This window comes from Xenopus laevis, chromosome 5L (genome assembly GCF_017654675.1).
Source record: "Xenopus laevis strain J_2021 chromosome 5L, Xenopus_laevis_v10.1, whole genome shotgun sequence".
NCBI classification, from domain to species: Eukaryota; Metazoa; Chordata; class Amphibia; order Anura; family Pipidae; genus Xenopus; species Xenopus laevis.
Genome location: NC_054379.1, coordinates 137,300,057 through 137,317,326, shown reverse-complemented (window position 1 = coordinate 137,317,326; position 17,270 = coordinate 137,300,057). Strand labels below are relative to the sequence as shown.

The following is a 17,270-nucleotide window of genomic DNA, read 5'->3' as shown; positions in this document are numbered from 1 at the left end:
GAAGGTCCCCATAGGCTTTCTAACCAATTTCTGATCGAAGGAAAATCGTTCGTTCGATCGATGGATTAAAATCCTTAGAATTCCTTCGATCGCTCGATCAAATGAATTGTGCTAAATCCTTCAACTTCGATATTCGAAGGATTTAACTTCGAGGGTCGAATATCGAGGGTTAATTAACTCTCGATATTCGACCATTAGTAAATGTGCCCCGAAGTGTTTGATGAAACAGAAATTACATCAAAATTGTAAAATGTTACTGATCTTAGATTGCATTTATACTTCAAGTATGGGTCCTGTTATCCAGAATGTTTTCGAAACTTTATGTATGAGAATGATCACACCTTTAGTCTACTAAAAAATCATTTAAACGTTGAATAAACCCAATGAGATTGTTTTACCTCCAGAATTTAGTTAGGATGAAGAACAAGCTACTGTTTTTTATTTCTAAGGTAATGAAAGTCATTTTTAAAATGGAGCCTTTGGAAGCCTTCCCGTAGTTCAGAGCTTTCTGAATAACGGGATCCTATACCTGTAGTTATATTATTTTGATAAACATTTAAGAAGGAACAATTTGATTACATTTTTCATACATTTAGTCTCCCATGGGAAATAAGAGATTGTATTTAGTTATTAGAAATATAATGAGCAATATTCCAGGTCCCTGAATGTTTTATCATCAGGAAAATATGAATTTTCTGACAAGTGCATGACCTCGTATGTTGCTGAGATTGAGGCAATGAAATACAGGTGAGAAACCCTATCTCATTAGTTTAGCATATCTGAGCTAACGTACTGCAGTACATTCTTAGCTTAACTCTGCAAGTCTGGGAATTTACTTAAAGGAGCAAAGTCTGTCCAATCAACCCATTAGTTATTTCATACAGGTGACCAGTAAATACTACCAGCTATTCGATTGGTTGCTGAATTGGTACCAGGACATTTCGGCTAATTCCTGTGAGATATTTACATGTACATAACTAATCCATTATATATAAATATATATATATATCTCAAGGAAAAGTTGTGCTCACCACTAATTTTTAAAACCATTAGGCAGGGGTGCAATGAGTCTGTTACAACAAAATACATAAATACACATACAAGAGTCCTCTGCACTCAACCCATTATCAATATATTTAAGACAGAGACATTTTGTGCATACTGCTACTGAAAAATGCCTTACCCTTTAAACAAAACAGGGATTGTTTGTCCATATATTGCAATATATTTAAGCTGGCCAACTACGTCAAAGTCATCCCATAACTGGCCAGTCCTATGCTCAATTTTCATCTGATTCATTAAGAATTCTATTACTTCATTATACATTTTACAAAGGGACTAAGTTTTACCTGCAACTTACTTGCTGCTTTCAAAGTAAAACTTCCAAACTTGGCTGCCCTTTTATTAGACACCAGTGGGATCACCTGACTATAGCTGGGAAGGGTATATATATATATACACACAATCCAAAGGGCTATCAGCACTCTCAACAAAATCAATTTGTATGCCTGGGTGCAGAAACAATCAAACAATCAATCAATATTTACATCATACTTCACGAAGGATCCGCATTCTCAGGACTTATAAAATAAAATAATCATTTATTAACAAAACTTCAATCTGACGTTTCGTTTTCTGAATAAATTTGCGAATTTGTCGCAAAAATTAATGGACGCCCATTGACTTTAATTGCCACAAATGTCGCGGGCGTCAAAGTAGTTCGCCTATCACAAGAGACATCCTTTCTGTACTTCAGATCTTTCTGAATAATGGGGTTCCGGATAACGGATCCCATACTTGTATATATATATATATATATATATATATATATATATATTTATATATATATATTTATATATATATATATATATATATATATATATATATATATATATATATATATATATATATATCCTTGAGAAAGGTCCTAATGAGGACCGAAACGTTGGACCTTGATATAACTAAATAATAAGGTGAAAGTTTATACGGGTGTGCTGGTTACTTGATACTCGTGAATATATATATATATATATACTTTAACCGTGCACCCCGGTTTGGAATAATTGCCTTTGAGTTACTTATATATATAAATAAATAAATAATGGACTTTTATTTTCAAGTTGGGTTTACAGAAAGTAGCACAAAAAAGGCTGTATAAAATATTAAATTAAATACAATACAAGGTCAACCTGCAATGTGTGCCTGCTGCAGAAATTCTTGTACAGTTTTTATAAAAAAAGTTATTACATAATCATTGGGACTGTAAATCCACTGTAAGTCGAATCCTCATAGCATATAACAGTTTTAATATATGATGTTTTTGTTCTAAAGTGAAGATAAACAGGGGTTAAATGCCACCCATGCCTCTCTGCACACTTGCAGGATATACTGTATAATGCATTATAAAGCTGTGTAATGATTTATGCAAATGTATAGCTGAGAGTAAAACTCTAGTGTGAAAATAAATGTAAAATGAGGTGAAACTTAAAATCAGGGTATGGAAAACTGAGGTTTCACTGTAATTAGTCTTCACTGCTCGGGAGAAAAAGTTACAATGAATTTAGACTTCTTATTGAATAGGGAAACTAGGATATATATTGAGCATACCATAAGGCAAATCATCACAGACAACCTAGTTTTTCATGGGTATTCCCACCAAATATCTTGGGTAATGATTTCTGCAAACTAACATGATCTGACTCAGACCCAGCTCTTTCTCTTTTTTTCAACAGACTGGTAATCTACACATAGCTGGATAAATATGTTTTGCATAATGCGCATATCTGACTTATGCTTTTCAGTTATTTCAGGCCTTCGAAAAAAGGTCTTGTCATAATCTCTAGGTTAAAACATAATGTGTTTCCTGAAAGCTCAGCCCAGAATTCAGACATGTATTATTCCATATCAATATTCTTAAAAATAGAGCAAGGGAAATAATAAAAGAGAAAGCAAATTAATTTGATACGCTCTTTCTCTTACTGACACTGTGTGAAGCAACACATTTTACCTTGTCAGATAAAACAAATCTCAGTGACGGACAATGTTTTCTTATAGATCCAGTCTTTGTGTCCTGTTTATTCTGCATCACTTTATTTAATGGCTGTTAGAGTTCTGCACAAAGCAAAACTACTAAATTACAGCCCATCACTCTTTGTTCATTATGAAAAGTCATAGGAAAGCCCAGCGGGTGGGAAATAAGAGGATCCAGGTACAAAAATACACAAATAATTATATTCCTTCATACTGTGATGGACTCACTCAAGGGGCACACTGATATATTTATCATTGTAGCACAGCTTGCTATATTACAGAAGTGAAGCTTAATCAATACTGTCTTTTTATTTAATACGTACTTCTGCTGTCATTTAGGGGGTTATTTACTAAACTCAGAATGCAAAAATCACAATAAACTTGTGATTTTTTTAAATAAAATCGGACTTTTAAAAAAAAAACACAATTTTTTTCGGAATTTATGACACCCAGAGGATGGAAAAGTCAGAATCTGAAAATCCGGCATCTCAGACCTGTCGAGGTTGCATATAAGTCAAAGTCCCAATGATGTTTTGATGTGCGCTGGGTTTTTGCCAATACCTCAAAGTTTTCTGAGTTTTCACGATTTTTTTCTGATTTTTTCTTACAAACAAAATTTGCGGGAAACTGTATTTATAAATAAGCCCAAAAAACCCTTTGCGGATTTGGTCAGAATTTTTTCAGAATATATTGAGATAAATTCAGACTTTGATAAATAACCCCCTAAGTCAAGTTGGGCCTGACCAACAGAAAAGGGAAAATGGGTATAAAGAATTCCAGCTGGATAATATATTGTTCTATTAGACTAATACAAATCGAAATGCATTAAAAAAAAATTTTTTACGGTTGGGTGCCTTTTAATAAGAGCTTGAACAAGTATTGCATATGTATAAAGTTTCCATGTGTCTTTAGGGAGAGCCTGCTGGAGAATCATACAGCTATGTCCCCACTTTCCAGATGTAGCTGGACTTGGGGTAGGAAAGGGCCAATCAGACGTCGCTTTTGACTTCGAGGCAATGCCCTTAGCAGCTAATGATTGTGATGATAATGGCAGCCTCTTGTGCTGCTATCTTTAGTGCTCCTCTATTTTGCCTTCAAGATAGATGATACGTGCTGAAGCCATGAAGGCTGATTAGATGTGATGAAAACTGCTCATGGGGTTTTAAATCATAGCGAATCGTTCCATTTCTCATATTGCCTGCCTCTGCAACCTCCACCACGGTTTTCCAAGACAAAATTGCTAATGTAACCAACCCTAACAATGTCCTTTTATTGATAATTCATAAAAGGATGTTTGCAAGAGATGCACCAAATCCAGGATTCATTCAAGGCTCAGAATATTTATACCTATTCCCCATCTCTTTCCTCTCGTTTTACTGTATATTTGTTATTAGTTAAAGGGTTTAGACACAAAAAAAACCACAAATTGCTAATTATTTATTATATTTACTGCCCTCCTGGATCAGAATATTAAAGATAATACTGTAAGACGCCAAATTAAAGCTGATTTAATTTAATATAGCTGACATTCGGTATATTGCTTCAGACTCAGAGAACAGAAAGGGATAAACAAAAACTGCTTTCAGCTAGTGATGAGAGAATCTGTCCCGTTTCACTTTGCAGAGAAATTTGAAAAAACTGCAGAGAATTTCGAAAAAAACACGAACATTTTGTCGTGCAACATTTTTGTAGCAAATGGTTAGAGGACCTCCTATCCATTAGGCTACAACTGATTTTTCTTTTCCAATTATGTTTATTGGCATTCTTAAAATGAACAGTATGGCAAGAGTTAACAGAACAATAAAGTGCCCCAGAGTTCTAACATTTACAAAGGAAAAGACCATTACATTACAGTCCAATAAAAAAAATGTATTAAAGAACAAGTAACAAAACTAGCCGCAAGTACGGATAAAGTTTGGTTTAAACACAATTGAACAATTATAAACCATATATTTATGTGTATGTCCTTATATACCATTTTACTTGAGAATTCTGGTGAGTAAGCTAATAAAACTCCCATCATGCCGGGGATCTTAACCCAATATAACTGTCATTTATGGAATTAAGAAAGAAACACAGTTTGCTGTGGAAAGACCAGTATTTATTCCACTCTGTTATCATTAAGAAATTCTCAGTTTAGCTTTAGTAGGGCTAATGGAAGAAATGTATATTGGCGCTTGATATAGTGTAACATTGTCTGGAAAAACAAAAGCACTTTGTACTTCAAACGACCTTAATAAAAAAAAGTCTTGGTGAGTTATATGACTATGAAGATTTGTTTTTTTTAAATTACTTATATTAGATATATCTTGGTGAGTTAGTTAATCCACAGTGTACATAGGATCTAAACCCCAAATGGCTATCATTGATCAGATTTAAAAAAAACAAACAAAATAGATCTCTCCAGAAGGGAAACATTAATTCCACGCCATTAACAAATTCCCTATATACCTATCCTTCCATTTAATAGCTGGCCTGTATGACCAATGGTTTTCCTGTAACTCCTTATCTAAGCCTTATACTTGACAGTTAAACATAATGACTAACCTATTGTAAAAATTGCTTGCAAGTGCAAATTGTGTGCATAGTTTTCTGGTGCCAAAGCCAATTAACCAGAATGTGAAGTACTCTTTACCAATTTTTCAAAAATGAAAAGAAACATTAGTGTTAAAAAAACCCCTTCGATTTCAACTACTGTTTCATTCATTTGTTTTCTTGTCATAGTATAAAATGTTGTATGAGTTGAATGAAGTTGAATGAAGTGCAAGTATGGGACCTGTTACCTGGAAACCCATGAAACATAAAGCTCCCAAATAGTGCAGTGTCATTTCTCATTGTGCTGTGTTTGATTAAATCATTCTTTATGTTCAACCAATTTTCTTTTTGCTCTGAATAATTAGACAGTACAGTAGGACAAGGCCTAAAGTGTTGAAATTCTTATGAGGACACCAAGGTGATGCTTGGGTATCTGGTGGGAACATCTCCCCCTCCCCCACACACACCCGTGAACCCTGTTGTGCTGTGCAGGAATCCAGTAAGGAGTATTTGTCCAGAACTTTAACTCCTACCTGGCATTATAAGCTTTTATCCCCATGTAAGTATGTATAATAAAGACATTGGGATTGGGAATGTAAAAGGACAGGAATATGGACGGTCTGGCATCTTTGACATGAAAAGTGACTTTTTCCTATAAAGGGGCCTAATACCAAAGTGTTTTCACAGCTTTACATTATACCAGGTAGTGATCTGAAAAACTTTCTTAAATAGTGATTCGTTGGTGCTGTTTGAGTGTTTGTTTGTATATACTGAGTGTATTCTCTCAGTGTGTACAAAATCACCCTTGTCATGAAGTCTCGGTTAGTTGTAACCTATGCCCCAAGGCCTGAAGGAGGTCCTAAATTACAGCCCATCACTCATTGTTCATTATGAAAAGTCATAGGAAAGCCCCGGGGGGGACAAGAAGATCCAGGTGCAAAAATACACAAATAATTATATTCCTTCATACTGTGATGGACTGACTCTAGGGGCACACTGATATATTTATTATTGTAACACAGCTTGATATATTGCCGAAGTGAAGTTTAATCAATATTGTCATTTCGTTTAATATTTACTTCTGCTGTCATTAAGGCACGTTGGGTCTGACCAACAGAAAAGGGAAAATAGGTATAAAGAAGTCCGGCTGGATAATATATTATTGAATTAAAAATTAGACTGATATAAATCGAAATGCATTTTTTTTTTTTTTTACAGTTGACGTGCCTTTAATAAAATTCAAGTATTGTATGTGTATAAAGCGTTCATGTGTCTTTAGGGAGAGCCTGCTGGAGAATCATACAGCTATGTCCCCACTTTCCGGATGTAGCTGGACTTGGGGTAGGAAAGGGCCAATCAGACGTCGATGTTGACTTCAGGCAATGCCCTTAGCAGCTAATGATTGTGATGATAATGGCCTCTTGTGCTGCTATCTTTAGTGCTACTCTATTTTGCCTTCAAGATAGATGATACGTGCTGAAGCTATAAAGGCTGATTAGATGTGAAAAAAACTGCTCATGGGTTTTTAAATCATGCCAAATCCTTCCATTTCTCATACTGCCTACCTCCGCAAACCTCCACCATGGTCTTCTAAGACAAAATTGCTCATGTAACCAACCCTAACAATGTCCTTTAATTGATAATTCATAAAAGGATGTTTGCAAGAGATGCACCAAATCCAGGATTCATTCAAGGCTCAGAATATTTATATATTTTTACTGGATATTTGTTATTATTTTGCTATTTATTTATTTATTATATTTGCTGCCCTCCTGGCTCAGAATCCCAAAGTAATACCAAATTAAAGTTGATTTAATTAAATACTGTGCATGAAGGACAGCTGACTTTTGGTACATTGCTTCAGACCAAGAGAACAGAAAGGTATAAACAAACACTGCTTTTAACTAGTGATGAGAGAATCTGTCCCATTCCACTTCACAACAAAAATGAGAAAAACAGCGGAAAATTCACAAAACCTTTTCCGTCGCAAACATTTTGTCCGTAGCACCTTGATTCTGCTTTGGAGCTACCAATGAAAAATGTTTTTCTTTACTTTCAAGTCTTATTGAGCAAATCTGCCATGTTTTGCTTTTAGTCGGAATTTGCAGACGGCGTTAAAAATTCGCTGAATTACATTGGAGTCATTAGGAAGGCAAAATCACATGCATTTTCGCTCAGAATACTGATACACACAAGCCCTACATTGTTAGAGGCATTGCTATCCACTAGGCTCAAACTGCTTTTTCTTTTCCAATTCTATTTATTGGTGTGACATTCTTAAAATAAACAGTATGACAAAAGTTAACATAACAATAAAGTGACCCAGAGTTCTAACATTTACAAAGGAAAAGACCATTACATTACAGTCCATAAAAAATAAAATATATCAAAAAACAAGTAACAAAATTAGCCATAGGTACGGATAAAATTTAAACACAAACGATAAATTCTTAAAAACTTCTTAAAAACATGTCTGTGATTTTTTACATTAACCATATATTTATGTGTATGTCCTTATACTGTATACCATTTTACTTAGTGAGTAAGTGGTGAGTAAGCTAGTACAAATCACATCATGCCAGGGATCTCAACCCAATATAACTGTCACTTATGGAATTAAGAAAGAAACAGTTTGCTGTGGAAAGACCAGTATTTATTCCACTCCAATATCATTAAGAAATTCCCAGTTTAGCTACTCTTCAGTAGGGCTAATAGTAGAAAATGTATATTGGCGCTTGATTTAGTGTAGCACTGTCTGGAAAACAGAAGCATTTTGTACTTCAAACCATCTTGATAAAAAAAGTCTTGGTGAGTTAGTTAATTCCCAGTGTACATAGACTCTAAACCCCAAATGGCTATCATTGATTTAAAAAAAAACATAAAAACAAAATGGCTATCATTGATCAGATTTAAAAAAACATAAACATAGATTTCTCCAGAAGGGAAACATTAATTCCACGCCATTAACAAATTCCCTATATGCCTATCCTTCCATTTAATAGCTGGCCTGTATGACCAATGGTTGTCCGATAACTTCTTATATACAGTAAGCCTTATACTAGACAGTACAAAATAATGACTACCTGCTTGAACCTATTGTAAAAATTGCTTGCACGTGCAATTTGAGTGCATAGTCTTCTGGTGCCAAAGCCAATTAACCAGAATGAAGTTAAGTACTCTTGGCCAATTTTTCAAAAATGATTAGTAAATAGGTGTGAATTTTTGGTGTGTGAAACTATTTGCCTACTAAAATAATGTTGTTTTTATCTCTACAAATGGTGTAGTAATGAAAAGAAACATTAGTATTGTTAAAGGGGTGGTTCACCTTTAAGGTAACTTTTAGGGGCCAATTCACTAACTTCGAGTGAAGTATTCGAAGGTAAAAAAAACTTCGAATTTCGAAGTTTTTTTTTGGGCTACTTCGACGATCGAATGGGCTACTTCGACCTTCGACTACGACTTCGAATCGAAGGATTCGAACTAAAAATCGTTCGACTATTCGACCATTCGATAGTCGAAGTACTGTCTCTTTAAAAAAAACTTTGACCCCCTAGTTCGCCATCTAAAAGCTACCAAAGTCAATGTTAGCCTATGGGGAAGGTCCCCATAGGCTTGCCTAACTTTTTTTGATCGAAGGATATTCCTTCGATCGTTGGATTTAAATCCTTTGAATCGTTCGATTCGAAGGATTTTATCGTTCGATCGAAGGATTATTAATTCCTAGTCGAATATCGAGGGTTAATTAACCCTCGATATTCGACCCTTAGTGAATCAGCCCCTAGGTATGTTATAGAATGGCAACTTTTCTATTGGTCTTCATTATTATCCTGTAATAGGGTAGAGACAGGGTATTTAAAGCAGTCTGTCTATCCACAACAATTGTAGGATAGTTTCCCAAGTGCAACTCAGCAAGTGTAGGGGCTCCCTTGGATCATCCTTGCGGCAGCCTAAATCCACACAGAACTTGCTGTGTTTATGCCACTGTACCTGAAATATTGAATATGCTGAGAATAGGGTTGCCATCTGGCCAGTATTTTACCAGCCTGGCCGGTAAAAATGACTGCTGATCCCAATGTTTTTAATAGGGAAAAAAGATAAATATATAGGAAGGCTGGTATTTGTTTCTAAAAAAGGTGGCAACCCTAGCTGAGAAGTACCCATTTTTTGGTTCAATGGCTACCCAACATTTCATACACTGTGAGTATTGAGAGTGATAGTCCAGTCTCCTCTGATCCCTTCCTCCACCTTTGCAAGAGCTCAGGTAAGAGGGTCATAAATTTAGGGGTGTTGTGCTTGAGTGCAGTTTGAAAAGGCAATGCAGCTAGGACAGGGCAACAGTTATATTGGGCATTGTTTACTTGACTGAATTAAATGGAACAAACACATTCTGTCAGTAGCTGAGTAGGCAAAAGGGTGATCTGACACCAGATAACAGCACCGTGTGTGTGAAACTCACACATGAAGGAAGCTGAGATGGTTATTATAGCAGAGTATCAGTGTAAGATGTTTGATTGCTTTGCAGTAATGATAAGACAATAAATAGTTTCAGGGATTTGTTGATCTTGACTTGGTGCATTACATGGAGAGTAACGCTGGCAGCAGGCAAGAGAGACCATGGCAATTTCACACACACTTAAAGGGGGTTTTAAGATGGAAATTAAAAATGTGGATGGGATTAATATTTATTGAGTGTTAACAATGGTTAATGAGTGGTAAAGAATACTGACCGGTTCTCATTTAAACAGCTGGAAAAACACTTTTCTGGATCACTTGCTGTACTGTAATTTGCAGCTAGATCATTTGTTCACTATGGTTGTTAATGTTCTTCGAGGGAAACTCTGTAACGTTGCAGGTCTCTATAAAACCACATAAAACAGCCCATATGTCAAAACACTGTTTTATGAAAGATATACTTTACTAGCAGTGCGGTCATTGGTGATTAGTGATGGGCGAATTTATTCGCCAGGCGCGAATTCGTGGCAAATTTGCGCGTTTCGCCGCCAGCGAACAAATTCGCGAAACGCCCGCAAAAATTCGCCGGCGTCAAAAAAATTTTTCCGAAAAAAACGGACGCCGGCGCCAAAAACGGGCGCCGGCGTCAAAAACGGGCACCGGCATCAAAAATGAGACGCCGGCGCAGTTTCGCGAATTTTTCGCCATTTCGCGCAAAATTCGCTAATTTTTTGCCGAAACGGCGCACATTCGCCCATCACTATTGGTGATCAGTTAGGGACACATAAAACATCACAAAAGGGTGGCACAGGGTAAAAGGTATAACATTTCAAAATTGTTTCATATGCATCTAAGTTTTGTATTATTCATTGATCGGTCACTTAATATGGTACCCCAGAGTCCCACTCACCCCTTCTGGAGCCCCCAGAGTAATGTTTCAGGTAATCGGGTTATATTCTAGCTAGCTGCTCATTCTCAATAATTAAAATTCTAAGGGGGTTATGTAATAAAAGGCACTAAGTTTGCCCAGGAGCAGTAACTCATAGGGACCAATCAACAAGTAGCGTTTACTGGTCGCTTGTTTAAAAGCAAACATCTTATTGGTTGCTATAACTGCTGGCCAAACTTGGAGACTTTTATTACATATGGGGTAAATGTGGTTTGTTGATTAGCATAAGACTGCCGGCTGGGTTCTAAAGTAATTCTAGTACATGGTGGCATATTATTCAGTATAATGTAGGTACTCTCAAATTAGATATTCCTGCACTTTTTATATCATCTATTGACAGGTGCCTGGAGGGCAATGACTGTGTAGCTGTTCAGTGATCTAAATAAACAGAGATTCCAGGTGGACTTGCATAGATTTCTGTTATTGTGCAGTCAAGCCTTTAGTACTGCTAGGGCACTTTTACTAAAACCCAATAACTCAGCAAAGTGGCCAGTACTTAAATAGCATACCCATTACATTTCATTTACAAACCAGTCAAGCACCTATAAGCCAGTTTCAATATCTTAGAAATCCTATATTTTGCTTTCTAAGAGCTGTGATTTTTGACAACTGGGATACGGACCCATCGCAGCCAGTTTGTAAATAACATATCTCCTAACTGACCTGTTTTTCTTACTGATATGTCCCAAGTTTTTCTTAGATCTCTTGCACTGATGCCAGAAAAAGATACAACGTTTCTGAAATTAAATAACAAGCCTAATAAGATAAGCAGGTCTCTTGGGAGAAATGAGACTTGCAGCCTGAAGGGAAATTCACCTTTATTAGTGAAGCTGTAATAACACATAAAATATGACCCTAAAACCCCCAGAAATGTGTTCACACTTTTCATAACCTGCCAAATTTTGTAAAATGGACATGGTATTTAGGGAGTATGGCCATAAAATAGGCATGGTCAAACGTTTTCACATGACAATCTTTTTGTCCCTCTTTATGTTTTTCAAATGTTGGCAGGTATGAAACATTTGCTCCAGTATGTTTTAGGCATCTCTACCATCCCATAGGGACCACAGGCCTTTAGCATTGAAGATCTTTGCCTCCAGAGATGCCCCAGCTGCTTTCCATGTTCTTTCTGGCTGATTCAATAAACATTACTTTTGCTTTCAAGGAATAATTACTTCATTCAAAAAAATTAGCTCAAGATCAACCTTTAATTCTTATAAGGCATTTAGCATATTTTAAATTTTGGGGGGTAACACAGTCCCACTCTTCTAATAATAATTCTGTGTTATTTTTTGTTTTTTAGAAGCAACTAAATGCCTTCTTCCAGCTAACGTCCTTACCCTTTTTAGGCGATGACCAGGGTGTATATACCCCAGGTCCCACGCTCCTGGGCTCGCACAATCTTCATACAATTTATATACGTTTTTAAAAGGCTGCACTCAAAGTAGACGAGTGGCCCAGCTGCATCGCCCCAAACCAGTAGCTGTAGGTGGTGTACAGGGCCGCCATCAGGGGGGGACAGGGGGGAGAGTTGTAGGGGGCCAGAGGGTAAGGGGGCCCGGGCACGCTACACTTACTTGATTAGCCGGGCCCCCCATCTTTCTGAGAGATGCTGACTTCGGGAAGGCATGGACGTTTAAGGGGCCCTGGCCACCAATTTTCTTATAATGTGGGGGGGGGGCTGGCCACCAATTTTTTTTCTCATGTGGGGTCCTAGCCACCAATATTTTTTAATGGGGTTGGGCCCTGGACACAAATGTTTTTTATGGGGGGCCCTGACCACCAATATCTTTTTATTTTTTATTAACATGTGGGAACCCTAGCCACCAATATTTTTTTGTTTTTTTTACTGTGTGGTGGGGGGGCAGACCTGTAGGAGGGGCTTGCGGTGGGCGCAGCCCAGGGGGCCCAGGAAATGTAATCATATGGGGCCCTGCGATTTCTGATGGCGGTCCTGGTGGTGTGCAATTGAAACCATAAATGTTGGCAAGCACTCCGCAGTCCACTCGTTGGGTAAAAACATCTATTTTATTTCAGTAGATTAAAAACATCTCAATCCTAAAAATAATGTCATCAAAATAAATTGTCTTTATTTGTGCCTGAAAGCTGAAATGCTGTGTAAAGTACTATATGTTTTAATACCATTGTAGACTTGTGCTTGCATAAAAAGTGTTTCTTGGTTCCTAAATCATACTATTGCTTTATGGTCACAAGTCTAACCCAAATCTCACATGATTTAAGAAAAAAATCAATGAACATCTTTCATTAAGGTTCGGATATTGACTACACCACCATTGCTTCTATATGCAGAAGTAGGGAAGAGCTCACAAGCACATCAAACGTTTCAACGACATTATATATATCTATAATGTAACAAAAACAAACATACAACCTCTACTTTGTAAGCTTATTTGCATAATAAAAGTAATCCCTTTTTAAAAAGGAACATACAGTATTTGCAGTTAAGTTTATTTATGATAAACAGGAGTGTAGCCACCACACCCTATGTAACTGAAGCTTGAGCTTTCCCTGGTCACTGCCCTCCGACTTCTGTTCTGAGTGCACTTGTCAGATGGTTATAACATTTGAAAAGCAATGCCATGTCTCCTCAGTTTGCTGACATCTGCCTCCTGTGATTTTAATGTTATGTAAACTAAGAGATTTTTAAAGGCCACGCTTTCAACCAGGGGCATTAGAGGTACTCTGTAGTCTGGTTTTGGTTTGGAAAATCCAAATGACCTTAGGGTTCCATTTTCCTTATACACTACCAGGGTTTTGTGGGTCCAGTTTAATTTAAAAAATGATACCTTTGCTCCTTAAAAGGATATCTTTTGTGCTCCTGCCTCCCCCACACACCGCAGGTAACAAGTGAGAGCACCAGCTAACGTGCGCACATGGGGTGCTAAGTATGTTCGGTCTTGGGCATGCCAGAAACTTGGCCCAGCCCTGGTATTCACTGTTGTGCCAGCTAAATTGCACATAACAGATAGGAATAATACTACCTAAGGCCATGGGGAAGTAGTACAGTTACTAGCAGAGTACTTGTTGCCAGTACATTTGTAAAAACGTGTTCTGCTCCCAACACATACCCAATCCACCCCAATTCCCACTTGACATCATGATTCTAACCCTCAGTGTAACAACTCTGTCCTCTTCATATCATGGATCTGCCCCCACCCCAGTTGGTATTAACCCTTTCAAAATGTGCCAACCCTACCTATCAGGAAAATCTCAGGCCCCTTTTGTGTTTGGCACAAAATTGTGCCAAATATTTTTTTCACTTTCCATGCCTTGGTCTTTCAAAAAGGCCTGTTATTCCGAAAATCTGAAAAAAAAAATCTTGCTGTAGCATTGCTGATGTATGACAGCTTGAAATACATAGTTGTCCTTTTATTCTCCTTCAAATGAGTGCAAGAAGCTAACATGTAGGTGCCTGGAATAAAAATGTATTAATTGGGCAAGGGAATTTAAAGCTATCATAAAATCTTTGCCATTAATTAGGAACATGGTCTTTGAGTGGTACAACAAGCAGGTTGCACCGTAGCTGAAAATTATAGTTTGATATGGATAAGGGAACCTTCAACATTTTCTGGAGTATTCCATATGTGACTTCCACTTTAGCATTGTGTGTGTGTGTGTGTAATAACGCAGCTGGAAACGTACAGTATCAAGCTACTTATGTACCAATCTATTTGCTCAACAATAGAATATACTATTACACAGCATGTAACAGCTCTCAGTGTATATACTGCATGGGAATGATTCCAGTCTAACATGTGAAAGGCTACATTATCTATTGTATGTGTATGGAATTGAATCCTGGGGTAGGTGGCTTGGGTGTACTGAAACATTGATTGCACTATAAACAATCTTCAGTGCAAGTCCAATTTGCCTTGAAATGCCTTTTTATGTTAATCAATAAAGATATATAAATGAAGTCTAATTCTTTTAAAAGAAAAAAAAAAGAGAATTAATTTCGATGTGAAGTCGATAAACTAAAACAATTTCCTTTTTAATAACTGTATGTACAGTATGAACCGTTACACATGGGAAAAACCAGAGAAAACAGATTGCACTGAAATAACAGCAATATCTCAGCATAATGAAATCTTGTATTGTAGGAGAGCCCTTCATGTAGGAAAAAAGCCATAAAGCACATTAACTGTTTTGTAAATATCTAGTTAAGAGCAATGGTGCATAGTGCGAATCCATGTGTCACTTTGGATCTGAAATGGATGAAATGTCGGCTTGACAAAATGCACCACTGGAGGTAAAATACGCGGAGATTTGTGTCTGGAAACCTGCCCACTGCACTGCGTTCATAAATTAACATTTTTATAGTTACAGAATGCAGAACAGAAAGAAAAGTCATTTAAAATCAGGACCAGTTACAAACTTAGACTTAGAAACTTGTCTTAGATAATCAATATCCGTTAAGGTGAATGTTAAAGTACCACGGGAAAAGAATTACAGTGAAATTACAGTGAAATAAGTGCAGAATCTCTTTTATGACAACATAAGCCTGGATCAAGGTGCAGGTATGGGACTGTTATGATCTAGAATGCTCAAGACCCGGGATTTTCCGGGTAAGGGGTCTTTCCGTAATTTAGATCTCCATACTTGTAAAATTTAAACATTAAATAAACCCACCAGGATTGTTTTGACTCCCAATAAGGATTAATTAGATCTTAGTTGGGATCAAGTACAAGGTACTGTTTATTATTACAAAGAAAAAGGAAATAATTTAAAAAAATTAATTATTTTATTGAAATTGAGTCTATTGGAGACGTACCTCCGGAACTTTCTGGATAGTGGGTTTCAGATTCTATACCTGTGATTGCCAGTAGGAATTCTATGCATGGCACTGCCTAAATCAGCACTACAGTTCTTACATATCTTTTTTTCTTTCTATTTTTAAGTTCTACAGGTGCTTCACTGCTCTGATTCATTGTAACAAAGTTCCCCAAGTCTCCAGCAACAAAGGTTCCTCCAAAACCACCAAGATGATCTTAACCGTCCGCAAGCTGCCAGATACTAACTTCACAGTCAATGTCGCTTCCACTCCACCTTCCAGCTCATCGGTAAAAAATGAAGCCAACAATGCAGACAACAAAACTCAAAACGGCAACACGAAACCAGTGAAGACTCTGGTTGCTCATTATACAATTTGATGTCACTTTTGTAGTGTGACTTGTTCCTACTGAATAGGGGAAGATGGTGGGTTTGTTACCTGAACGATGATATTAATAAAATATTCCAACCGATCCAGTTGCAATTGTGCAATACAGACTGTAAGACAGACAGATGGACCTGTCTATTCTCAGGACACATGTGCACCATTAACCTGATGGATATTGGCGTTTACAGAATATGTTAAATGTTAGAACCCCTTACATCTGTCCAATTTTCTCTATGGTGGGCAAAGGATTTAGGTGAGGTCCTGCTCTCCTTATGCTACGGAATTCCAAGAAGTTGGAGCAAGGACTGAAGATTCTGGACTTAAAGTTATTTGTGATGCATTATGAGGAGAGAAGGATCATCAGACTGTTCTTAATATGTATCTGTATTTGTCTTTTTAAGTGGAAGAGAAAGTCTTCTGTATTTTTATGCCCATTTCTAAAATGAGTACATTGTGTGTATACAGGGCAGTAATTTTATCCATGCAGTTTTAGGGTGGTGGCAGACTGGGAGATTAGTCTCCCAGCTACAAATCTTCTCTTCTCTCTTCTCTACTCTTCTCTTCTCTGGGCAACTAATCTCCCCTCAAGAGGAAACTTCGGCGACTCCAGAAATACTAAGCGATTCAAATGCAATTCCGCTGGCGTTTCGTATTCTTGTAGACGGGAAGGCATTTCAGGGAGATTAGTCGCCCAAAGTAGAGAAGATTTGTCGCTGGGCAACTAATGTCCTTGTCTGCCACCTGCGTAAGGGATACTGTCATCAGAACACAAAAGAGCCTATTTATCATGCTGTGTAAAAAGTGGAGTGATGCATTACTGGTGATGTTGCCCAGAGCAACCAATCAGCAATTAGATTTCAACAGTTAGAAAACAAAAGCAAAGATCTGATTGGTTGCTATGAGCAACATCCCTGGTAATGTTTCGCTCCACTCTTTACACAGCATGATAAATAGACCCCAAAATGTTTTCGGTTGCCTATAAACACTGTGTAATACTTAATAAAGGAGCACGGGTGATCAGCACTTATTGTGCTTGCATGGGGAAAGCCATTCCTGATATTCACATGACTCCTTCCTTGCAAAGAAAACAAGCCCTATCATGGCAGGGATTATAGATATGCTCTC

The 17,270-nt window shown here is 37.2% G+C and overlaps 1 protein-coding gene across 1 annotated transcript in view; it reads left to right on the top strand.

Moving 5' to 3' along the window:
- tmtops.2.L (multiple tissue opsin, gene 2 L homeolog) overlaps positions 1-16,959 on the top strand; it is a 90,484-nt gene extending 73,525 nt beyond the window's left edge. The window contains exon 5 of the mRNA XM_018262347.2: positions 15,886-16,959. Coding sequence (XP_018117836.2) covers positions 15,886-16,137 — 252 coding nt within the window. The 3' untranslated portion in view covers positions 16,138-16,959. The remainder of the gene's footprint in view (positions 1-15,885) is intronic.
- The last annotated feature ends 311 nt before the right edge of the window (positions 16,960-17,270 follow it).